At 43.8% G+C, this 26,579-nt stretch overlaps 1 protein-coding gene and 1 pseudogene across 6 annotated transcripts in view; one reads left to right on the top strand and one right to left on the bottom strand.

The window, feature by feature from the left end:
• Nucleotides 1–26,579, bottom strand: part of LOC148011436 (ATP-dependent DNA helicase Q-like SIM) — a 117,794-nt gene that overhangs the window by 10,089 nt on the left and 81,126 nt on the right. For 4 of the 6 annotated variants that reach the window (XM_087670503.1, XM_087670505.1, XM_087670507.1 and 1 more), the window contains 3 exons: nt 19,922–20,009; nt 19,673–19,789; nt 19,366–19,458 (listed from right to left, as the gene is read on the bottom strand). In XM_087670503.1, coding sequence (XP_087526629.1) covers nt 19,366–19,458; nt 19,673–19,789; nt 19,922–20,009 — 298 coding nt within the window. The remainder of the gene's footprint in view (nt 1–19,365; nt 19,459–19,672; nt 19,790–19,921; nt 20,010–26,579) is intronic. The other 2 variants (XM_087670506.1, XM_087670508.1) reach the window with 2 other exon arrangements.
• Nucleotides 11,860–12,800, top strand: LOC148011437 (uncharacterized; annotated as a pseudogene).

The following is a 26,579-nucleotide window of genomic DNA, read 5'->3' as shown; positions in this document are numbered from 1 at the left end:
TATCTCGGCACAAGGGATTGCAATTGACAAGATTGCCCCTTTAATAGCACCAACAAACCTCAAGCAATTAAGAGGATTTCTTGGACATGTGGGCTACTACAGAAGATTTATTGCACATTTTGCAACCAAGGCAGCCCCTCTGCACAAGCTCCTAAGGAAAGAAGCTGATTTCCTTTGGACTGATGGCTGTGAAGAAGCCTTTAATACCCTAAAACAGTGCCTTATCCAAGTATCTATTTTGCAGCCTCCTGATTGGACAAAGGAGTTCCATGTGCACACCGACGCATCAGTTGAAGGGCTAGGTGTTGTCCTATGTCAAAAGCCCCTCTAAATTAAATCAACCGATATATTATGCAAGCCAAAAGGTCATTGATAGGGAACGGAACTATACAGTGACAGAACTTGAGTGCTTGGCAATGGTGTTTGCACTGGAGAAGTTTCGACACTATCTATTGTCAACGCATTTCAAGTTCTACGTGGATCATGAAGCCCTGTCATTCCTGATGAACAAAGCAGATATTAAAGGACGACTGATGAGATGGTTACTCCTATTCCAGGAGTTCGACTTCGAAGTGGTAACTAAGCCTTGCCGTTCCCATATCCTAGCCGATCATCTATCACGGATCCCTCAAACAGAAAAAGAGGAACAGGATGATCCAGACCTTCCTGATGCTTCTTTGTTTCTAGTTGAAACAGTTACTCCCTGGTATGCAAACATAGCCAATCTCCTAGCAACTCAACAGTATCCTCCTCGCATCTCAAGTCGTGAGAAGAAGAAGCTTCTGTTAGAATCAGCCCCCTACACTTTGCTAGGCGGTGCACTATACAAGAAAGGCAAAGATGAAGTGCTACGAAGATGTGCTGCAGGGGACGAAATCGGCATAGTATTGAAAGCATGCCATGACGAACTATGTGGTGGACACTTCGCAAGAGAAGTGACAGCCAGGAAGGCTCTGTTAGCAAGATACTGGTGGCCGACCCTCCACAAGGATGCATATGATTACTGTAAAAGATATGATGCTTGTCAGCGAATGGGAAAACCCACCAAAACAAGTGCCATGCCACTGCAACCCATTCTTCCCCTAAAGCCGTTCGAGAAGTGGGGGATTGATTTCGTGGGTCCCATTGATCCACCTACTAGACGGAAGCAGAACAGATACATCCTAGTATGTACGGATTATGTCACAAAGTGGTGTGAAGCTAAAGCCCTGAAGTGGGACGATGGTAGCAGCGTAGCCCTGTTCATGTACGATAATATTATCACCAGTTTTGGCAGTCCCCTCCAGCTGGTAAGTGACAGGGGTACTCATTTCCTTAACAAAATCATGGAAGAGCTGACAGAGCTGTATAAGATCCGCCATCGCAAGTCCACTCCCTATTACCCCAAAGTCAATGGCCAAGTTGAAGTCACCAATTGCATCCTTTGCTCAATTCTGACAAGAACGATTGCCGCACACAGTCGCGACTGGAATGATCGACTTACAGAGACCCTCTGGGCGTACAGAACCTCCCATAAGGCAGCTATAGGACAGACCCCTTTCCAGCTAGTATATGGTACAGAAGCCATCTTCCTTGTTGAGCTGGAATTGCCCTCTTTGCGAGTGGCAGTTAAAGAACACTTGGAAGATAGTAAGTCACTACAACGCCGTCTCCTGCACTTGGAATGCTTGGATGAGATACGGCGGAGGGCCCTACAGTGCATAGAAACTACTCGAGCGCGACGCAAGGCCTATCATGACAGCTTCATCAAGCACAAGGAGTTCAAAGAAGATGATCTTATTCTAGCCTACGAAAGTTTCCTGGCAAGCTTCAACAACGGTGGATGGGCCCGTACAAGGTACTTGCTGTCAATCCTAACGGCTCTGTTCAGGTACAGACCGTTGATGCCTCTGATGATCCTTTCCTCATCAATGGCTATCGCCTGAAGATGTACTTCCCCCCCTGGGGATCTTGACAATCACAGTCGACCTACCCTTCCCTTTTGGGCATCGCACTGTCCTTCTTGTCGTGCTTCTGATAGCCATTATGATTCTCCTCATGAGGCGGTCTCGTTCTACTACCCCCTCGCAGAAACATCTCAATCCGACATTGTTCTCTTCTCATTTGATCCAACAACGGTGGCGAGATTGGTCCTGATATATGGTATTTCTACCATTCTCTTTTTCATCGAAAGAAAAAAAAACCAAAAAAAAAGGAAAAAAAAAAACAAACAAATAGAAACAAGAAAAAAAAAACAAAATAAAACAAAATAAACAAACTGTTATGGGAAAAAAGGAAGAAATTCCCTGTCATAACAGGATTCACCAGCAGAACCTCTTCAACAAGTAATTTGAAGCCACCTCCCTTGGTGCGCTGTCTTTGCAATATCAGTCCGTCTGCCCTTTTTAATAGACGACTCTTCTTACAATCATTGAAGTATGAGATTTGTAGGCTGCCTCCCTGGGTACGCCTCGTCTTCAAGATCCTGATGACAACAACAGCCGACATGATCTTCATCACCAACCCCTTGCGTGATGTGAGCTTTCATCCTAACAGCATGGGGACGTGAGAATGGGCTGCCCTCTGTATCTATCCGCGAGTGAGACAGAGGGTGGGAAGAGTGACCAGTCTATCCCTTTAAATCAAATGAGAGGTGAGATGTGTGAACGGAGTGTTGCACGCATGGGATGGGCCTCTCAATGCACAAAGCACGATCTGTTCCTGTGCACTGCACCATAAGGCTTCCTAGCCTTTCTTCTTGCACTGTATGCCAACGCAGGGTGGGATGCACAATTGCACCATCAAATGCGTACAAGGTATACAACCTCTACACAAGTGACAGTAAGGATTACATCAATGGGTTTCAGGAATGGACTGCCCTCTGTATCTTTCAACAGAGCGTGAGACAGAGGGTGGACTGAGTGTGACTGGTGTTTCTTCAATCAATTACCGAGAGGTGAGGATTGAGGGACGTTACGGCCTATAGAGTCAGGTACGTTCCCGTTTCCCTATACACCCACAGGAAGGGTCTCTACCATCAGCACAGGACACATCACTCTGCTCTATACACTGCAATGCAAGGCTCCCTAGACTTTCTCCTTGCACCTATGCCAGACGGGTTGGACGTACTGATGCACCATCAATTGTGCACCCTGGCATACTCTCTTCGCACCATTCCTTTGTCGATTTCTAAACCGGATGTGAGCTTTAGGTTTTCATCACTATTTCCTCGAGTGATATTAGTAATGGGGCGAGTGACTGCTCTTTCAATCCATTTGAGTGATCGTGAGCTGAGTGCAATATCCCTCGCCATCGACAAATTTCCTGTGATTCCTTCAACCAGCTATCTCCCTGGGTGCTGCCGCGTGGTCCCTGCCACAAACGATATGGGACGAGTGCTGTGAAGATACCTTATTATCTCCCGGAGCCGACAACAACACCAGACGTAACCTCGATAGTCGACATTCCTCCTCGCTAATATGGGCCAAGTTTTTCTAACCCTACACCTTCTGTTTTTCAGTACCGGTCATGTTTTAAGTGTAGGAATGTGGTGGTTGATCTGATGTAAGATACTCAGTCCTTGATGTTCAGTTTACCCTTTCTGCTAAGGACTTAAGCATGGGGACGCATCCCTACCCATCTATGATGCATACCCCCATGCATATACCCTGTTCTGATCATGCATCTATGCCATGACTTCATTTTACCTTGATGGGGTTCTTTCCCTACCCTTCCGTTCTATTTCACCCTGTCCTCGGGATTGTTCCTTGACCGTTTGCCCTTATTCTTGGTTTTACGTTTCTTTTATACGAATAGACCCTACGTTCACCGGAATACCAATCCAACCTTACAGCCTTGTTTGTCCCTTTGAATTGCCTATTTTTCCTTATTACCAACCCCTGTTCCGACAGACGGTTCTAAAGTTATCAATTTTTGCAGCAATTTCCGTAAATGGGATGGTTTTCTATGTGAACGCGTCTTTATTGCTTCAGAACCCTGATCTGATATATCAGGCCTGTCCCACCCATTCCCCCTGACACTTTTCCTTTTTATTCCATGTCCTTTCGATGCACCGTTCATCCATTATTAATTTTTTCAGGTTTTGAGTCCTTTTCGTGCCTATTTTTCACATTTTTCCATGTGAACCTGCCCTATTTTCACCGGAATTCCAGTTTGATTTGACAATCATGTCGTGCCAGCCTTTCCCCCACTTTTTCCTTTTTCCTTCTCCTTCTTCCGACTGCCGGATTTTTAGTTATTAATTTTTCCGAGTGTTTTCGGATGCATTTTTCGTGTTTTTTTCACGTAAACCCCTCCTAATTTCCCCCAAACTAAGTTTTGATGCACCAGCCTTGTGAATCCCTTTCTTTTGGATATTTTTTCTTTTTACTGCCCTCTATTCCTGTGCATGGTTCTTCCTGTATTAATTTCCGAGTCCATTTTCGGGTCTGTTTTTGGGTCCCATGTGAACGCGTCCTATCTCGATCGAAACTATAGTTTGCCATAATAGAGTTGTTGGACACATTGTTCTGCACAATTTTCCTTCTTCCCCCACTTCGTTCCGATGCACGGATTTTCCAATATTAATATCCGTATGTGTTTTCGAGCTTTCTTTTTGCATTTTTTCCATGTGAACACCCTGATTTTGCCCCGGACCCAATGTTGCATGTTTCCATCATTTTACCCTCGTCTCCCCGCATATTTTTCCTTTTTACTGATTTTTGATCCGACGAACGGTTTGGATTTTATTAATTTTTCTTTCCTTTTTTCCCTTAACTGCGTTTCTCGCCTCGCGCATGAACGCGCTTGTTTTTGGTTTTACGTGCCTCGAGATGCCCCCGTGGCGTTCGTGGCTTGTGCGTCACCGTCCCTGCACGTTTGACCCCATCACTGCAAATTTTTTTATCCTTGCCTGTGCATGCGCACGGGCCGAGGGTGTGTTTCTTGCCCCTCCATTTTCCATTTTATTATTTATTTTATTTTCATTTTTCTATTTTTTTAAAAAAACAAAACAAAGCAAAAACCCAGCAAAAGAAAAAAAAAACCAAAAAAACACCAAAATAATTTAAAATAATTTTTTTTTAAGAAAACACAAGAACAGAAAGAAAACAAAGCACGAAGAAAAAAGAAACGAAAAAAAGAAGAAAAAAAAAAGACAAGAAAGAAAAAATAACTAAAGAAAACGAATTATTTTAAAAACAAAAAAAAAACCTATCTATTCCGTTGCGTGTCGCGTCCTTCCCTCCCTGCTCCTTCCTCCTTCCTTTCTCTCTCCTCCTTCCTCCTCCTCTTCTCCTTCCTCTTCTTTCCTCCTCTCCCTCCTCTTCTTCCTCCTCCTTCTCTTCTCCCCCTCCCGTCGTCCTCTACCGTTCGGCCGCCCTTCGCCCCCGCCAGCGGCTCCAGCCCCCGACCACCACGCCACAGAGCCTCCCGCCGCCGCTAGACATGACGCCCGCCACAGAACCTCCCACCGCCGCTGGACGTGACGCCCGCCGTCTGCTGCCCCGCCTCCCCGTCGACGTCGCCTACCGCCAGCAACCACCACCCTCATCTTCTTCCTCCACCTCCTCTTCTTCCACCACCACCTTCCTCCCCCTCTTCCCCCTCCACCTCCACCCCCTCTCCTCCTCCTCCTCCTCCTCCTCCTCTCTTTTTTTTTTTCGTAAAAGGTAATTGTATTAATCACGAAAAAAATACAAGATTACTTGAATACAAGATAGTTAATGACACTAAGCCATCAGGTGAAAAAGTTCTCTCGCTCTCTCTCTCTCTCTTTCTGATTACAAGAGACACGAGGGCCCTTGGCCAACGTGTGGGAAATCCCCGTAGTAATGCACTAAAAAAGTTACACCAATCATGGCAACGACCCAGAGGCAATTGCCATATGCCAAGGATGCAAATCCTCTCGAGGGAGCAAGTCGGAGTGTCGGAGTGTCGGATGAGATCTAGCTGCCAATGCAAGAGCCCTTTAAGCCTGGCAATATGGCGCGGTACATTAGAGGCCGAATCAAAGAGAAAAGCATTGCGCGTGGTCCAAATGTGCCAGCATCCCCAGTATCTGAGAAAGTGAAATAAGATCTTCATATGCAACTGTGGCGGTGTGGGATACTTCGGACGCACAAAAACCCAGTCGAAAGGAGTTAATGAGGACCCCACCACAGTGCACCAAATGTGCGACAAGAGTGACCAGATATTCTTGGCGAGCGGGCAAGAAAGAAAACGATGTCGGGCCGATTCCGCCGTTGTGGTACAGAAGAAACAATTGCCATTTGAGATGCGACGCTTGGCAAGGGCGGAGGCAAGAGGAAGACCACCAATCATTACCCGCCAAAGAAAGACCTTGCATTTGAAAGGTGCCTTATTCAGCCAGCCCTCCATCAGCGTTATCTGCCACCATGTCAGCGATTTCCGCAGTCCCCAAACAGTATTAGCTTTCTCACCCAGCCATGATCCTGAATGAGAAGATGATACACCTGATTAGTAGAGGCCTTTTCCAGACTCAACCGGCCTGCAAGGTCCCAGTCCTGCCAAGGGCGATCCACAGCCAGGGCAGGAAAGGGTTGCCTACCCTGAAGCTCCGACGAAAGCTTTCCCCATAAATCACGGTATCCGCGCGGGATCTTGAAAAGTCGCCTAGCAGTCCGAAACGATACGAGGACATTGCGAGTGGCAAGGGTAGCATCCGCAACCGACGTCACACCTAAACGGGCCATGCGGTTAAATCTCAGTCTGAGCTGATGTTTATTTTTCCATGAGAGTAGTCTCGATACTGCCAACAATTCCAGCTGAAAGGAGTTAGTCTGCAAGCGGTCCCCTACTGGGTGCCAACGGGCCTTTTGGAGCACCACTTTCCAAGAGCCGACCAAGTGCAGTAACAAAGTGGAAGAGGGACTGGAAAAACGGGAGTCAGCATTAAGGACATGCCACCAGGAGGCCCGAAGCCGGGTGTTACCATGGCGGAGCCCGCTGTCCTCAAGAAAATAACGGGCTATGATGGTCCACGGGTGATGATCCACACACATGGCACGAAAAAGGGACCAACGGAGAGCTAGCATATGAGTTTCTGCATCCAAAATAGCTCCACCACCCATGCGCTTAGGAGTACATGTATGTGACCATGAAATCCACGAAATGCCTGCCTGCAGTGAATCCTTCTTCCATAGCATGAAACGGATGGGATGAGTGAGAGCCTTCAAAGTAGTAGGCGTCCATGGCAACAATGGCAGGAAATACGTTAGCATTGGGAGCATAATTGACTGAGCCGCTTTGAGGCGGACATGGAAGGGCCACGCTTGCGACTTCCAATACATAAACTTCGCCGCCAGTTTTTGTGAAATCCACTCCAGCAGGTCCTTTGGCCGTACATCCACCCCCAATGGGTATCCAAGATGCCTGACAATAGAGCCACGGGAAACCACCTGGCCTTGCCAGCCTAATGACTGTAAATCAGGCTCCGTGCAACTGAGAATGGCTGACTTAAAGGCATTGATGCGAAGCCCAGAGGCCTGACCAAAAAGCGTCCAAACATCTAATGCCTTGCGAATGTTGTCCCTGTCCGCCTGCAAAATCATAAAGGTGTCATCAGCCAAAGATTGGCTAATGAAGTGCTGGCCCAAAGGAAGAGACAACCCTGCCAGCTGAGCAGAATCTGCCATGGAGGATAACATTGAAAGGACCCGGTGAGTCGCCAGGGCAAAGAAGAGAGGACTCAAAGGACAACCCTGTCTGACTGAGCGTGCAAGGACAAATGGCTCTGTAACCCCACCATTGAGCATAACTCTGGAGGAAGCCGCAGCACTAATGGTGTAGATCAATCGGGACATCCGGGTACCAAAGCCCATAGCAGACATGAGATCTGCAATGAAAGACGAGTCCACATAATCAAACGCCTTTTCCAAGTCCAATTGAATCAATACCACTTCCTGACCGGAGTGTCGCGCATAGTCAATAGCCATTTGCACATTGAAGATATTATGCAGAATGTTGCGGCCCTTAATGAAACCATATTGGAGAGGATGCACAATAGCGGGAAGGTGCTTGTGAAGCCGATTCGCCAGCACTTTGGAGTAGATTTTATACATGGAGCCCATCAAAGAGATTGGTCTCCAGTGTTGCAGCTTTGACGGCGAAGGGACCTTTGGAATCAGTTTGATAAGGCCTTCTTTCCATGAGGAGGGCATGATCCCTGTTTCCCAAACCTGCTGAAACATGACCACCAATGGCTTCACCAACTGCGTGGCCGAGTTCTGAAAGAATTCATTAATGAGACCATCCCAGCCAGGACTTCTATCCGTAGGCAGGTGCAACAAAACATCCATAACCTCCTCCTCGCAAATATCCGCCTCCAAAGTGGCTTGCATATCCAATGGAACCTGCTGGCGGACCAGATGATAGAAGACCGAGCGGGCATGCGTAACCTGGCTAGAAGGCAAGGGAGAAGAACCAAGAAGTTCCATAAAATAATTTCTGCACATATTGACAATGGTCTGCGGATGAGTGACCATGCGACCTTCCGAATCCTGGAGTCTGGTCATATTGTCGCGAGCCGGAGACGCATGCAAGGCACGAAAGAACTTATGAGACTGGCAGGCACTATCTTGCAATGTGTCAGTCAAGTTATGCACCTTGGCCTGCTGATAAGATTTCAACTGAAATACTTGAAGAAGATGGACCAAACGCCTCTCCAATGACAGCAGAAAATCATCATCTGGGGAATCCAGGAGCAAGGAACTGACCAAAGCCAGTAACTCCTCTGTTGCAGATCGACGACGGCGACAAAGCGAGGCATGATGGATCCCATACTGCCAAGCAACCCGCTGTACATTAGAAAGCAACCGTGCAAATGAAGGCAAGCCCTCAGAGGCGAAGTCCAATAAGAACCTCTCAATCAATTGCTGCATATAGCCCTGAAAAATTGAATGCTTCAAATAAGAGGAGTTGAAACGTAAAGGGAGCCTATCCAGCAACTGCATAAAAGGTGCAATAGATTGTGCCCGCATCTCAAGCTGGAGGGGGAAATGATCCGACAACGCATACTGCTGCAAGACCTTCATTTCCAGCATCTCGGGAAGAAAATCGTCCCCCTGCATGATATACATTCTGTCCAGCCGCGACCAAGTAGTTGCATATTGTGCGGAATGAAAAGTAAACCCTGAAAAAGAAGGGTGAAGCCACGACCAAAGATCCTGCTTAAGTACGTGCAAAGCAAAGGAATTCCACACCCGGCTTTCCGGCGCATCCATTACCGAATGCCTTGAAGTGGACTGAGAAGAGTGAATACACATATTGAAATCTCCCATCAAAAACCCCCTTCGGCCAAGTGGCATGGAGGCCTGCAAAGTGGACCAAAGATCCCGTCGGGATGCGGGATCATTCGGAGCATAGAGGCCCAATAACCATAAAATCTCTCCTTCAAATAAGACTTCGATTACCAGAAAGCGGCCCTGCACATCATTTTTAATAAGGACAGGCTGATATTTCTCATGGACAATCATCAGCACGCCCGAATAGTGCGTAGCATGGGTGCCTGCATAAAACAGACGGAATCCATGACAATCCACAACTTTTCCTGCTTCACCGTGACTTTTGTGCTCAACTGCACACAATACATCCCACTGGTTCTCATGCAAGACGGTCCACATGGCATGTTGCTTATGGCGAGAGCAAATGCCTCGCACATTCCACGTGGCTATCTTCATATATCTTCAAAAAAGGAAGTCAGGAACGAGGCGCCTGTTGCCTCGATTTCACCTTTTCCGCGAGAGCATCCAGGACGCCCTCATCCAGAAAATCAGCCAATACTGCAAACGAATTCTGGCGACCTGCTTTAGAGGTAGAAGGGAAATCCACTGCCTTGGGAGTGGGGCGGGGATAACGCGGATCCCAGGGTGTAATCACATTACCTTTGGTATCAAATGCCAGCTTAGCAGGAGGGCCTTTGGGGCCGTCGGTATAGACTTTCCTTGGAGACTGATTACGGGGGGTAGACGGGGCCGTAGTACGCGCAGCCTGCTATGAAGTGACCATTTCTTTTCTGCGCGTATACGTGCGCACGGAATCCTGGGAAGCAGTAGGCCCAGGATCCGCCAGGCCTGCATCCAACTTTTTATCTTTTTTGGGACGTGCCTCAATCCAGTCAGTGCGACGGGAATCCAAACCCAGGACCTGTTGTTTGCCTTTATCCATGACATGAGGTGACTGAAGGGCTTCCTGGGGCGGGGCATCAAGCACCATGTCATCCTTGGGCAGCACAACCTGCGCATCCTCCGAAGACGGTTGCCTTTCAGGGCATTCAGCCATGAAATGCCCCAATTTACCACATGAAAAGCAGTGTCCCGCAAAGTTGCCCCATTTCAAGCGAAAATGCAAAGGATGCATGCCGGAACAATTGAGGCGAAGCCATGCGGGCCTTTTCCTGGCCGTGTCCCATAACATGCATAAACGGTTGCGATTCATTGCCCTGAGGCTTGGGGGAACCAGCACTGTTCCCACAACCGCCATCGCATCCTTCAACATTGGCCAATAGACCGCCGGACAATTTTCCACTTCCACCCACACCGGGCATTCTCCTTGAAGCAGACGCTGGAAGTCGGCCATGGGGTGCCATGGTACAACATGGACCAAGCGGCGATCAAAGAATAGTGGCAACTTGGACAGGAGCTCAGCTCGATGCGTTTCCGATTTCAACAGCACCTCATAAAAGCCGCGAGGTCCAAGGAAGATCTCCTCAACACACTCCCCTTGCAATAAATGGTGCATCCACTGGCGAATATGCGACAGCACTGGGATCCTGCCAGTGAAAAAAAGTATAACTGCACGATCATAAAATACCGAGAAGGATCGCAAGATTGATTTGGGGTCCACCGTGGCTTCCAGCACATCATCCGTTCCCGCTTCAGAAAAAGATTCATTATTATGCTGGACATAATCGCCAAGCAGAGTATTGACAAAGTCTAGCAAATGCTCCCAGTCAATTTCCTGCGAATCCACAGGATCAGAGGCCACTTGCGCATAGGAACGTTCCTGAGGACCCATTGGCTCATCAGAAATATGCTTGGAACGTTTGCCGACAGACGGCAGTTCAGAACCCGGAGGCAGCTCCTCCGTGCATGGCACCATATCCTCCGGCTCCTCTGCATCGGAATCAGGGCCAAGGGCTGCCACCGTCCGGTCGAGAAAATCCATATCCAGGCCAGCCATACTGCTCTCTCCTCGTTTTCTCTCTCTCTCTCTCTCTCTCTCTCTCTCTCTCTCTCTCTCTCTCTCTCCCCCCCCCTGTGCAAGTCCCGCAGACCTGCAAAATCAGGGAACCACCCGAGGTAACGGGTCAGGCACGGGTGAGGCGTCAACGCGGCTGCAGCAGCCCTGTTCGTTGACGCAGAGCAGTCAACCACGGACGGAATGCTTTGCACCGGTCAATCGTGGACAGGGCAGGCGTCACGGGGTCAGGCACAAGGCAGACGGCGAGGGGTAGATGCGAAGGGCGCTGCTCGCTGGCACAGAACCAGCGACCAGCGGCGGAAGTGGCGGGCAGATGGCGGGCGTCCACAGGGCCTTGCGATAGAGGGCGCAGGTTAGGGCGACGGCAGGAGGCGCGAGACGCAGGCGAAACGGGGCGATGGGACGCAGGTTAGGGCGACGGCAGGGGGCGCGAGGCAAAGGTCACGCGGGCAACGGCAACAGGTCGCGCAGGACAGGGCGACGTCAGGGGCCCCTGTCGATAGGTCAAAACGGCGGCAGCAGGGCACGACGCACAGGCGACGACCCCATCTCCATCGCGTCACCTCTCCTCTCTCACAAAAAACCTCCTCCTCCTCTCTCTCTCTCTCTCTCTCTCTCTCTCTCTCTCTCTCTCTCTCTCTCGGGCCTCTTTATCTGTCATCGGCACCATGACTCGTGAGAAGCACGAGGCCTTCAATTTGCATGCGATCCATGTGGAGAGGGGCACAAAGAAGTCCAACTTCCACCATTGGACATGCAAGTATTGTGGGAAGTGCTATACAAGTGGTGCAACTCGGCTTCTCCAACATCTTTCCAAGACGGGGGGGCAAGTTGCTCCATGCAAGGAGATCCCTCAAAACATTACGGAGGAGATCCTCGCCAAGATGAGAGGGGGATCCACAAGAGGAGGAGCAAGTGGCTTATCGGCACCAACTCCTATGCCTACTAAGGAGGAAGCATCCAATGTGGGCATATCTTCAACCGATGCCGGAGAGGCCTCTACCATTGGTGGTGGGGGCTCCACATCCGCATCTGGCTCCGGTAAAAGACAAAGAGTGGAGGCCCATGCAGTGCCAAAGAGACAATCCTCTCTCTCTCAAGCTCCCAGCCATGTGTGTGGATCGGTTGCCTTTCTTAGAGAAAGGCAACGACTTGCGGACATTGAAATTGCATGCACGGTGATTGAGTGTAATCTTGCATTCAATGTCCTAAAGCAAGAGCAATGGAAGTAGATGGTAAAAGCCATTGCCAATGTGGGTCCATGTGAAGAATGGACCGGTGTCACATACAACAACATGAGGACGAGAAAGATTGATGAAGAGAAGTAGAGGATTGATGGAGCCCTTGATCCCATTCGGGCCGCATGGATAAAATATGGTTGCTCCATTCTCACTGACGGATGGAGTGCTCCTAAGAAATGGGGCATCATCAACATACTCGTCTAATGTCCACTCGACACTTACTTTTTGCGGGCCGTAGATACCGGCAAGAGGGGGAGAAAAACGACGGGCACATTCATCTACCGCCACATTCGACAAGCTATCATTGAGGTATACACTGCAATTTGTGTTTTAAATTTGTTTCACTTTCTTTCATTATGATAATATCATGATTCATAATTGAAATGTGATTTATACATAACTTGTAATTTGTAAATTGTGGTTATAGGTGGGCCCCTCAAATGTGGTGCAAGTTGTTACCGACAATACATCAAATTATCGACGCATGGGCCGTTTGCTTGAGGCCGAGTTCCCTACGATTGTGTGGACTCCATGTGTAAGTCATTGTTTGGACTTGCTCATAGAGGACATTGAAAAGCTCAAGTAAGTGAAGAGGGTGGTCCGCAAAGCTACATCAATTGTCACATTCTTCACGATAAAGGTCAAGGTGCTTGCGATGTATTGTGAGCATAGCACACTGGAGTTGAAGAAGTCTTCTTCAACTCGCTTTGCTTACATGTGGTTATTACTGGAGCGCCTTTATGAGGTGCAGTCGCCTTGCATCAGACAGTGGTATCCACTCTATGGAATGAGTGGGATGAGCATGAGACAAAGGAGGCCAAAGACATGCAGTGCTTGTGCCTTAATGAGCAGTTTTGGCAAAAAGTCAGTGCCATTGTTATTGTCGTGACTCCCTTTTATAGGGTGTTACGTATGAGTGATTGCGAGGGGTCCACCATGGGCCTTCTCATTCACTTCTTTAGAGCAGCATTGACGGAGGCACGTGCTTGTACAGTGATCACAGAGACACAGCGTGCACATGTTTTAGAGATAGCAGAGAGGAGATAGGCGTGAATGCATAAGCCCATCCATGGTTTTGCCGCATTGGTACATCCGGCCTACAAATCACCGGCGGTCATGGATGATAGAGAGTTCCGTTCAGACCAGCTTGCTTATTTGACTCATGTGGTCCCTGTGGATGACCACAATGCAGTGCTAGAGGAGCTAGAATGCTATGCAAATCAGAGAGGACATGTGGCTTTTGCTTCTCCCACTTTGGAGGAGAGAGTCACTTATGAAGCCTTTATTTTGGTGGCAAAACTTTGGATATGCACTCAAGACCCTTCAGCCCTTAGCCATGAGGGTCCTTGCCCAGGATTGCTCTTCAGGTGCATGTGAGAGAAACTGGAGTGTCTATTCTCTCATTCACACAAAGATTCGCAATCGGCTTAGCACACGATAGTTAGAGCGGCTAGTCTATTACCGCACTAACTTACGCATGATGAGGGCTATGATGAGCATGGGCAGTCTGAAGCAGGTAAAGTTTAGACACTTAACCATAATATTTAAAATTTGTTGTTTTAACTTTTAAACTTTGAACTTTGAAGTTTAAACTTTATACTTTACAATTTAGACTTAGCATTTACAATGATTAATCTTACGTGCATCACTGCATTGTGTAGGTAAATGTTGATACATTCAAGTTGACGGGCAGCACTCTTTCAAGTATACATAAGAAGATGGACGAGGAGAAGAAGATGATTTTTGCAAAGCTCTATAGAGAGCTTATAGAAGCAGATACTTGTGACACTTGCAGTCAGCATGCTTGTGGCCGAGGAGTTCGAGTAGTTGGTAGCAGGGGCATGGTCATTCAACGCCCTCCATCATCAAGGAGAGGTGGTTCGAGTGGCTTGTAGACATATGTAAGGCAGGGCTCTAGTAGCTCACATCCTGTGCCTTATGATGACATCTCCCCCTTGCCTACACAGTCGCCACATAGGGAGCCATCATTTGATGATGATGGTAACCTCATCAGTGAGGATAAGTATGAGTGTGTCTCATCATCGAATGCCGAGAAGTCATCTTTAAACTCTCTTGATGAGCACTCAGATGGTTCTGATGATGATGATGATGATGATGATGATGATAGTCATGATAGTGATGCCTCATCATAGATTCATCATTCATATGACATAGGTCTCTCTTTTTTTTTGTATCAGATATACTAGACTGTAATTGTATCGCATGTTTTGTGTAGCCCATGCAACCGCAATAGACACTCTCATGTATTCATCTTAATCTGTAATGAAATGGCTATTTCCACTTTAAACATGTATTCTATGATCTATCATTTAATGATTTATGGTTTTTGTTATTTAAAAAATCATCATAATTTTTTTCCCTACTAATATCGTACCGTACCTTATAAAATCATAAGGTACCAATTAGTACCGTATTTATTATACCGTACCGTATCGTACATTTTGTACCTGACAACTATGCTTGAGAAGTGACACACTTTATGCTACCTCACTCAACCAAGTACCTAGAGACCCCCTCTTGCTCAACTACTAGAGAACAAATCCACTTTCTCCACCTTCACGATAGGCATACTCTAAGACACCACTAACAATCTACAAAATGGCCAAGCACATGACCATGATGGACTAGTAGTAGCAAAGCACCTCTCACATGCAACGAACGTATTGTTACTAGTCATAGCCTGCTTGTTCAATAGCCCTCTTAGAAGACTTCCTTGCCCATTGGTCCAGCCAAGCTTATGGACCCGTACCAGAGAATGAGCTAAGAAAATGGGAAAAGGTGCACAAACCTCAAGTATTTGGAAAAGCAAGTTTTAGGAGAATCCTACTCTCAACCACATTGTCACATCCCGAGCTATCATCGAGGAGGCCATAACACATGGGAGGATCTGTTGCTGCTTTATGGATCTTCCCAAAGCCTTTGATATGGTGCAACAAGCCAGGCTAGCACAGACTTTATGATCTTGGGGTGCCCATTGAGATGTTGTGGGGTGCATTGACACTACATGAGTCACAAGTCTGAGCCCCAAGAGGAACATCAAAGGAGATTACCAACACCATTGGGGTAAAGCAACAATACACACTCTCACCCACTTTATTTGAGCTATATATTGATGAGATATTAGACAATGTTGAATCTTGATAGGTTGGAAGGAGATGCATTTGGTCTTAAGGGAGTATTGACACCTTTACTAGTATATGTTGATGATAGTATACTCATTTCAAATACTCCGCATTGTAGTGGCACATAACACATTGTATATCTCTGCCTTACATGTGGTGGAGAGATAGCAGAGTAGGTCTAGACATATGTATATCTCAAGGTTACTTTTGCAAGGGTGAGATTCACCATGAGAAGAGTAAGAGAGGATAGGTTGACCAGAGGCTATATTGCATTGGGAGGCATACATAACTAGTTTAGGAGATGCACTCTTGGTAGGGGATTTCAATGTACCAATTGGGTCCACGAACAGAGTGACTTTTACATACAAGAGGATGATATGTTCAAAGAGATTGATATAGATGAGGTGGGTCTACACAGGATGGCCCAAAACAAAGAAGTGAGCACCTACAAGACACATACTTACTAGCTCTCAAAAGTGCACATAGGCTAGCCATTTTCAATGGTCTATCATGCTAGCCAAGATCAGATGCCTTGACAAGCTAGAACCACAAGTGAGGGGCAAGTACAGTGGACTACCTAATAGGATCACCATCATTAATATCAAACATCAGGACCTTTGAGATCTCTAGGAGATCAATCATGATAGCAGCGAATCGTGTCATCTTGACCTTTGCAATCTCTTGTAAAGCCCCACAAGATATCACTTCATATAGGAGACTTCACATATATATAGTGGCTTTGTACATGATAGATTACAGATGCTAGATTTGAACAACCACTAAAAGAATGCAAAGGCCTTGCATGCTTCAAGTATATATGCATTTCCACATCTTTCCCCCATACAAAGCCCCACACTTTGCCGCCCCTCAAAATGGCTAGTATGATGATGAGTACAAGGACACTCACAAACACCTACAAAGAGATTGATTTAGGCACTTGGACACATTGGCAAAGATGCTTTTCAGATATCTTGTGCAAAAGAAGAAGCAATGCTACCTAGCAATGACTGAGATAAAGATATATCAGCTATTTTTGGAACAAGATAGAAAAAGAGCATACAAAATGTTTCATGAGAGGTAATCCCCTATACATATTACATCGCCTTATGCTTGGCACCATTATGAGAAACACTTGTATGATGTATCGGGACAAACACCCATGCAGCCTCCATAGGCCCACAAGCCAAGACTGACTGATGCTCAAGGGGGAGATAGCACTTCCACTCCTTCAATTATGGACAGCTCTTGTATATAGTGGATCTCAGATGTATTTAGCATGCATCCACGGTACTACACTGACAGTATGTCTGCCATGAGGTCACTACTAAGTGTACAAGTCACTATGAGATGTATGCATATGAATATGAGTTTCACCCAAGCATTGAAACTATACTTTTGCATCAACTTATGATCAATTTAGCATGAATTTTGCCTCAATTTTTAGACAAATTCTGATCAATTTCAGCTCAGTTTTTTATCAACTTGAGAACCGTTTATGGTCATTTGTTGTATCAATTTCATATCAATTTTTGCATTGATTGCTTGTCAGTAATTGAAATGAGTTTATGATCAGTCTGGTGTCACATTTGCAATAGTTTATGATCAGTTCTCAGATCAGCAAAGTGATCAGTTTATAATCAGCTTAAGCTCAGTTTTCAATGGTTTACATCTGGTTCCATGGACAATAGGATATGTCGTGTTGCCATTGATATTTTAGCCATAGTTTAAATTGGTTATACTATGCTGTGGTTTGGTTTTGCCAGATGAGTTCAACTCATGAGAAATAGACATGTCACATGATAATTGGCAATATTTTTAAGATTCTTTGTGAGTCTTATGTTATTTTATGATTGGCTGGTAATGTTCAGCATGTGTTGGCATATGGAATCGTTGAGCAATAGTATGTAATGTTGTGTTAACTATGATGCCTTGTGAAAATTTCAATTCACGATTTTGCTTTTGATGCATCTTGCAGTGCAATCAAGGACGATTGTAAGGATTTTAAGGGAGTGCTATCATGAGGACATGTATTTTTGAAACCTCACTTAACATGTGGTTTATATTATTAATTACATGATTAAGTAAATATTGCAAATGTGAGGTGTAACTAGGGTTAGAGTAAATTTACAAGCCCGAGACTCCAGAAAATCACGGGATGTCAAAGGCAAAAGTTGCTATAAGTTATATCGCACAGGTACTTGGTGGTATCTGGTGCCAATTGTTGGCCTAGGTCATTTATTTGGCTATAAGTGTCAGTTGGTGACACTAAGGAAGTTGCGTTCAATGATACCTAACATCAATCTGATGGTCAAAGATGCCACAAAGGCACTTCAGAATGGAAGTTGCCTAGCCAATTTAATTATTGGTCAGTCAAATTATTTTTCAAGACACCAAAATAATTATTAAATTAATTTTTAGTATTTAAAGACTGAAAATTAATATTTAATTATGGATAATACTGAAAAAACCATTTGGGAAGGCTGCCAGTTGTCAAAATTGCCCATGCAAGACTGAAAAACGTCTTTAGAGGCTGGAGAGAGGCATTTTAGTGGTTTCAGCCTACAAGAGAGGAAGAGGAGATATTGTTGGACGGATTTGCAGCCATTGGAGGACCTTCTGTGGCAACCAAGGGTAGAAGAAGACCAATCAACAACAGGTGACAGCATCTACACATTGTTGAGACAGGGCAACAACAATAAATGACTGATTTTCTTCAATTCTTTGCATTTACAAGCTGTTGAGATAGAGCAGCAACAGTAAATGACAGATTTTCTTCAATTCTTTTTCTCTCTCCTCAACATTCTCTCTCATCTGCTAGCCTTTCTACAGAGTTGCTTTGAAGATTACAACATTGAGATCACCAGAGACTAAGAAATTTCAGATTTCTTTGCTGTAAACCCTAATCTGTATCAGAAATTAGGGTTTACCAGCAGCTTGGGAAGCATGCCAGAAATTGAAAGTTCCAAGACTTGGATTCAACAAGGCTGTTTTTAGCCTATTCAAGTGGAGGGACCAGCAAATCATTGAATTTGGGGCATTTTCCATCTCCATCAAAGTGGGTGAAGGCAAATTGATTACCCGAAACAAGAGGCAAATCAGATTGAAGACTTACTGGACATTTTGGACAGCAAGAGGAGTTAAAATACCGAAAGGGATTGGGAGAATCCCATTGTACATCAACTTCTTCTTCAATTAAGTTAAATAAATATCGAAAGGGGCACCAATTTTGGGGCCAAGGTGTCCAATGTCCAAGATTATATGGTAAAGTGTGCATTTCAGTTTTGTGAATTAGATAATTGATGTAAATAGTGCTTAATCAGATTATTTACGAGTCATGGAAGTTGGGATTGTCCTAAACTGTATCGACTTACACATTTTCATCATAGGCCACACCAATGGGCACATGCCACCACAGTATGTAACCTACTCACCCTCCCTTTGTCTAGTATCTATGCAGCTACACCTATACAAGTGGATAACACCCTTTGCACACTTGAACCCATGCCCCTGTTTTCTCTGCAAACACTTGCCTCACAGTTGTTCCTCCTAAGCATATCAGTTTTCAGATCAACAATCATGTTATAGTATCTCCAGCTGTACAATCGCAACAAACATACTGAATACAATAACTAAACCTGAGACCGGGTAATCTAATCAAACTGGAGTCTACGGGCATCTCAGATCATACCTTTTTCATGGATTGAGTAGAATGAAACAGCACTTAGATACGTCTACCCTGACTGAATGCAAATCTTTGAAGTTGAGAATCTTATTGGACTTACAAGATGATCAGGTTCCCTTAGAAAACCAATATCTGCAAGAATTCTTCCAAATCCCCTCCACCAAAGTTGATTTCTGAAGCTGATTCCACTGCTCTGAAATAAGGGAAAACTCAACATGTGAGAGCAAGCAGCTGCTGTAAGCTTTTTAGTTCAAGGGAAAAGGGTGACAAAATTACACTGCACAAACAGATAAACAAAATTCTTAATCAAATTGTGACTAAGCATCATGCTAATGAATTATCCCCTAAGGGCCTGAATTTTCCTACATGCCATTCACTTGCTGCATTAGAAAAGGATGCAAACTTACTGTAGAGATTTTATCAACTGCATCACAAAATAAATGCTGTCTCTTATTTGTATTAGCATGCTTCTTCCTTGGAGCTGAGATGAGAGGTTTCTGTTTGCAAGGAATGACTGAAGCTTCCTACAGGAGAAGAGAAATGGAATAGAAGTACTCTATGATTATTCTAAAGGAACATAAACATAAACCAAATAAAAGCCTGGTAAACATTATTCAAGTATAGATGCAAGTCAGGATTTCGCCAGTATGTAATACCTGAGATTCAAGAAGTGCTGTGAGCAGTAATTCTGCTTCCTTGGTTAAATCCTCCATGGGGGGAGGCCCAGAAGTGCAAACATCACAACTACAAGGCACACAGCACACTTCAACTAAGGAGTCATTTCTAAAATGAAACCAGATGAAGAATGAAAAGCACAATGATCATCAATGACATTTCACAACAGCACAGGAAGAAGATTACAACTCAATCAAGGAGATCTATGTGGTGGTAAATGTCGCATATAGAATGTCCGTGATAGTTTATGAACAAGTTCCATACTAAATAAAAGGGTTCAGAACCTATACAGTGTCGTGCTTGTTACTTATGGTATGTTCAAGATTTTAAGTTCATCTGGCAAACATTGGATGAGCCACATGCTCCTGCTCTCGTCTTTCAGAAATCCAAGCACAATGCTTTGTAGGTTCTCAGTCCCCCTTCTAATTCATATGGAGGTTGTACATGACCTGTCATTGAAAAGGTGCACGGGCAGCAAAGTTCTGGAGCTCCATAGAAGAGAAACAGCAAATGCCAACTGTGGATGGCAATGATAGATGTTGATTGGCTGGTCAATGCATGTGACACTGCATTGGGCTGTGTGAGAAAATTGATCCAACTAGATTGCCAATTAGCTAGTTTCTGGGGCGGCCTGTTTCCTTAAGTTGGCCAGATTTGTAGCTTACTGACATTTCTTTGTAATGATGACAACCCTTATAGGCAGCCTGTTTGTGGCTTGTATCATTCGTCTTCATATCCTCCTCTTATCCATGAAGGCAACTGTCAGTCGTGTTGCATCTTGATTGTGTTTATCTCAGCCTTTCATCTCATGAATGCAACTGTCAGTTGTGTTGCATCTTGATCATGTTAATCTCAGCCTTTCATAGCTGGCTTTTCTTCTAAGGCTCTAGAGAGAAAGCGAGGGGCCTGTTGTGCAGAGTTTGTGCTAAGAGCTGGTGTGTGGTGAGTTTCTCAGCTCATTGGCAATGTTAGGCCATAATCTGGCATCTATGGTCCAAGTGCCAAGGTTATAATAAGAAGCAAATAGACAAATGGATGTTATAAGGTTCCCAATTTAGACAATAGAAGGGTCTAACCAATAGAAGAAATGGTTACATGGCCTATGAGGCCTTCAACCATTGGGTCGAGTGAAAAAGCGTCATCACAGCAGTGGAGTAGACATTTGCAACACCTTACAGTGGGTAGCAAGCATTAACAGGGATCCCTAGCTGCAGGATCCAGGTAGGCTGGTAAACCCACTGTATGTCTCCATGGTCTTTCATGATGAAGAATGTGCTGATTGCAAAAAATCTCTGGGATTATGTTAGTGGTGAAGAAGTTTATCGTGGAGTTGTGGCTCCTGCAACACCTCCTACAAGAGGACGTGATCAAAGGCCCGCTTTAGCTCAGCCACTTCCCCAAAGATCAGCAGCGCAAAAGGCTTGGGACACATGGGATGCTTAAGCATTGTCATTGATTGCATTGGCAGTTCAGCAGTCTATAATCATGCACATATAGTTTGCAGCTTCTTCACGAGAAGCATGGCTTACACTTGAGCAGATGTTTGCTGGAAAAAATGAGACATGCATCTCTTTCTTGAAGAAAGAGCTTGAGAATGTGAATATGGATAAAGGTAATACCATGCACGATCATCTTAACAAAATTTAGGACTCGCATAAGCAATTAATGGATGTAGATGAGTATTATTCGAATGCATAGTTGATCTCTACTACTATGAATTTCTTGCCTCCCTCTTATTTGGCTTTTCATAATACGCCCCTAAATCTCACCATGAGAATTTTTCTACAGCCACTTACATTTCTTCGGTTGGTTAGTTTGCTACTAGAAGAATAGCAAACAAGAAAAAACAGTGGGGTGGATGTATAGCCTCTGAATAGGCTTTTATGGCAAGGTTTCTAGAAGAACAAGGGCAGCCAATCAAAAAATGCTCCGCAAAGTTTTGGAAGTTCAAGTACTTCATAGAGCAACAAGAGACAGGGAGGGCACAAGTGCCACTATTGCAAGAAGCCAAGTCATTTCATCACGGAATGTAAGAAGCGCATTGCTAAGGAGAAGAAAAAGAAGTCAAGGATGTCTGTTTTTTGTACATCTTCTACTACTACAAAGTCTGTGTCTTTTGTTGTAGACTGTGACTACTGTTTTAACACTTGCAGTTATGACTCTTCTTGGACTAATAGAGCATTTAGCTCTATTGAGGATGCTATAACTTGGTTCTTGAGAGTGGTGCTTCCAAGCACATTACATCCCACATGGATTTGTTTTCCTCTATTATTACAGCTCCTGTTGGCAAGTTTGTGTAGTGTGCTCGAGAGATTGTCTTGAAAGCCATTGATGGCTCTACTCTCTGTTTACAGATGTTTATGCAGCGTACTTAGATGCTAGATGCCTTACCTCTCTTGGAGAGACCTCCTAAGCAGATTTCTGAGAGATGCGTTTTGGAAAAAATGCATGGATTCTCGTTTCCTCGTGATGTTGATTTTAAGGCAACTACCAAATTACAGATTGGCATTTATATGTATGTGGACATATGTAAATGAAGTCATTATGTGGATGTTATTATTTCATCGCCTTCATTGATGACTTTACTCGTTTTTGTTGGGTCTACTCATTGGTAAAAAAGTTTGAGGTGTATGATGAATTTTTGGCTTTTGTTGCATTTGCTGAAAATTAATTTGGCTGCAAGATTAAAACTCTCCATTCAATCCGAGAGGGAGAATATATGTCTTCCTTGCTGAATATTTTTTTGAAACAGAAAGGTATTGTCCCTCAATATACTGCTACATATACACCACAACAGAATGGGATTGTAGAAAGAAAGAATCGGTCACTCATGGAGATGGCCAAATGTATACTGAAAGCTAAGAGTTTGTGACATGGCTTTTGGATGCAAGCAATTATATGTGCTTGTCATGTTTTGAACAAGTGCTCTACCAAGGTATTAAAAAATGTTACGCCTTTTCAGACTTGGAACAACTGGAAAGCTTCAGTTGGCCATTTTTGTACTTTCAGGTATCTTATGTATGCTCGTATTCCCAAAGTACTAAGAAAAAAGTTGGACAACAAGGCTATTAAATGCATTTTTAAGAGACATTTGCTCCTACATCCTGTATGAGTACCATTCGATCTATGGTTGCTTGGCTGCCCATCATGGTTGCACCAACTTGATATTAAGACTGCATTTTTACATGGGAAACTTCAGGCAGTTGAGGCTGAAAAAGGCTTTGTATGGTTTAAAGCAAGCTCCCCGAGCTTGGTATGCAAAAATTGATGCCTTTTTACTCATCCAAGGGTTCATTAACAGCTCATCAAAGTCTACTCTTGTGCTCACAAGGGCACATGTTAATCTGATTTTAGCATTCAAGAAAAATTTGCAACAAACTTTTGAAATGTCAAATTTGGGGCCTTTGCACCACTATTTGGACATTCAGTTCATTCATGATGCTAGAGGCATTAGATTGTCACAGTCTAGATATATTGATAGACTAATTGAGAGATTTGGCTTACAAGATTGCAAGTTAGTTAGCACACCGATGGACACTGGACTCAAGCTATTCTTGCATGATGGCAGTAATTTGTTTGATGTCCATACATATGCCCCAATAGTTGGATATCTCATTTATTTATGCAACACAAGGTTATATATTCAATTTGCAGTTTCAGCCCTGAGCAGATATATGCACAGCCCACACATGTCACATTGGCAAGCTATGAAGCGTGTTTTTCGTTACTTACAGGGTACTAGGACTCTTGGATTGCTTTATGCCAAGGAGGGACCACTACAACTACATGCTTATAGTGATTCAAATGGAGATGGTGATTTTGATTCACGTCACTCTATGAGTGGAAACTGTTTCTTTCTTGGCTTATCTTGTATCTCTTGGCTTAGCAAGAAATAATCCACTGTTGCCACATCATCTTGTAAAGCTGAATACAAGAAACCTTTCACTACCACAATTGAATGTGTATAGCTAAGACGTTTGTTGGTTGATCTTGATATATTTATCACGGAGGCTACTTCTTTGTTTACTGACAATCAGAGTGCCATTGCAGTGGCACGAAACCCAATGTTTCATACACGCACGAAACACATAGAAATCCATTATCACTTTGTCAGAGAGATGCTACATGCAAGAGATATTAGCCTTGTCTACTGTCCTACCACCAGTAATGAGACAAACATCTTCACCAAAACTCTTTCTCATGACAAATTTGAGGCATTTTGCAATGCTTTAAATTTAATCTCCTTTGGTGGATAATCCTTGTATACTAATCACTTTTTCACTCTAGGGGGATCGTTAGATTTGACTCACGGCTATGCTCACAGAAGAGTGTTGATGATCCGCAGTACAACACTCGGATACTTTTTACTCTTCTTATGAGAAATTTTTTTTCTCAATTATACTATCTTCTATTTTATATGCCGATGGGTGTATTTCACAACCTTTTATTTTTCCATGTGAACCTCCTCTTAAAATCACACAAGGTGTACATAAATTTTGGGTGTGTGGTTTAAGCCTTATATAAAAACCAATGTTTATAAAGACTTGTACATTTCTACCGAATAAGAGTGATTTACTTTTTTCTTGAAAATTTTCTTTCTAAAAGTAATTATCTTTAGAATATTTATCTACAATAATTCTAGCATTGGGCTTGAATGGATTCAAATGCAAGCCACATGACATTAAAAAACCTTTGAGTGATACATAAGAGTCTCCTCACATTTAAGAAAATGGTGCCAAGAATATAAAAAAGTCAACATAAGGACGAGGGGATATTAAGTTACTTACAAAAAATTCAAAGGTGTCAATCACTTGGAGCCAAGATCTTTGAAAATGAAAGGAGGAGGTGAAACCAAGCTTGAACACATATGTCTTTGAGTATTTTAAGGAAATACTCGAATAGCTCTCCACATACATCCGATTTTTTTCTCTCTCTCTTATCTTTTTTAACTTCATGTATCTCACTTTTCCTAGCATATTATTAAATTAACTATGACACTTCCTCCTTTTTAATATTTAAAGCTTTATAAATAATACATACATAGAAAAAGCTTTGAACCACCAAAGGAAGAAAATGCAATAGTATATTTGTGCACAAAGGTATTCGTAACAAAGGCCACATCTATAATGGTAGAGATTTAAGACTCTTCTCAATTATTAATCAAAGCCTTTTTCTCCATGAATCTCTTTCCAAGGCAAGCTTCCTCTCCTTATGAAAGATGGAACATATTGTAAGAAGTATATATACATTTTCACATTCTCTCTACTCAAAACCTTGTAAAACTATCCATCCTATATTTAAGCATCACATTATATTAGTAATATATATGCACAACTCTCTCTCATATTTTTCAACCTTTTGTAATTTACTTTCTCTTTTCTCATTACTTTGGGAAGTTGGACTGTGAAAACTTATGCACACAAGACAAGAAAATGTATTATGAAGGAAAACTTCATGCACTATCTTGCATCACCTAGTCCATCATCTAATTTTAGGCTCTAATCAATCAAGATTATGCTTGATAAATTAGGATTAGTAAATAATATAATCCAATCAAGTGCCTATAAAAGGGGACACATATACTCCACACTACCACCATTTTTACTATCTCTATTCTCTTCCTTTCCTTCACTACTCCCGCATCACTCTCCACTCCACTACCCTTCCTCACTTCATCACACACACCATCTTTCTCTCCCTCGCCCCCCACCCATCTTCCAACTTCATCACCCTTCTTATCCCCCACTTCATCATACCCTCAACCTCTCCTACTCTTGCCTTCAATCTCTCTCATTCTCTATCCCTCCATTATCCCCTTCCTCTCCATTTCACTATCCCAAACCTCTCCGCACCATCATCCTCTCTACCCCTTTTTCTTTTTTCTCTTTCTACATTATCACCACCATTATCCCTCCATTTATGTATGTCTATCTCCCCCACCATTTTGGCTTGGGATGCAACTCTAAATATTAGCGTCTTCAATTATTTGCTTCATGTTGTACCACACATTCTCCTCGCTTTCTCTTTTGCATCATCATCTCTCTACTCATGTGTGCAAAATTACCCTAGTCAACTCTAAATATTAGCATCTTCAATTATTTGCTTCATATTGTACCACACATTCTCCTCTCTTTCTCTTTTACATCATCATCTCTCTATTCATGTGTGCAAAGTATCCTAGTCAACTTTCAATTTGGCTAGGTAGTGTCCCTTTTGCATTCCTTAATGTAAGGAGATTGATCCCATTTGTGTAAAGGCCACAAGTGCTCATTCTCTCCCTCAATGCTTATGTTACACAGTTTGGACACTTATCGTGTTTTACACCTTTCGGGTGTGAACGTACATTAACAACCCTAAGGTTTAAGGATTGTACTTTGTACTATCAGTATGCTCTTTTTTTTATAATTGCATTGGGAATCGTACTATGTCTTCACTCTCTTCACTGTCAACTATGTACTCTTAGCTGAGCTTCAATTCTCCATAGCTCACAAGACCAACATGCAAAACTTAGAAAATCAACATTATGGAAGCTTGTGGAAGAACAAGAAATGGAGACTCCTGTTGAGTGGATCAACTGATCTACACAATCAAAAGGCAAAGATCCAAATAGCACAGACTAGTGAAAAGTTGGATAGGAGA

Source organism: Lygodium microphyllum, chromosome 28 (genome assembly GCF_053477565.2).
Source record: "Lygodium microphyllum isolate KBCC chromosome 28, Lygodium_microphyllum_v1.1.10, whole genome shotgun sequence".
Lineage (NCBI taxonomy): Eukaryota > Viridiplantae > Streptophyta > Polypodiopsida > Schizaeales > Lygodiaceae > Lygodium > Lygodium microphyllum.
This window is presented reverse-complemented; position numbering and strand designations above follow the sequence as displayed.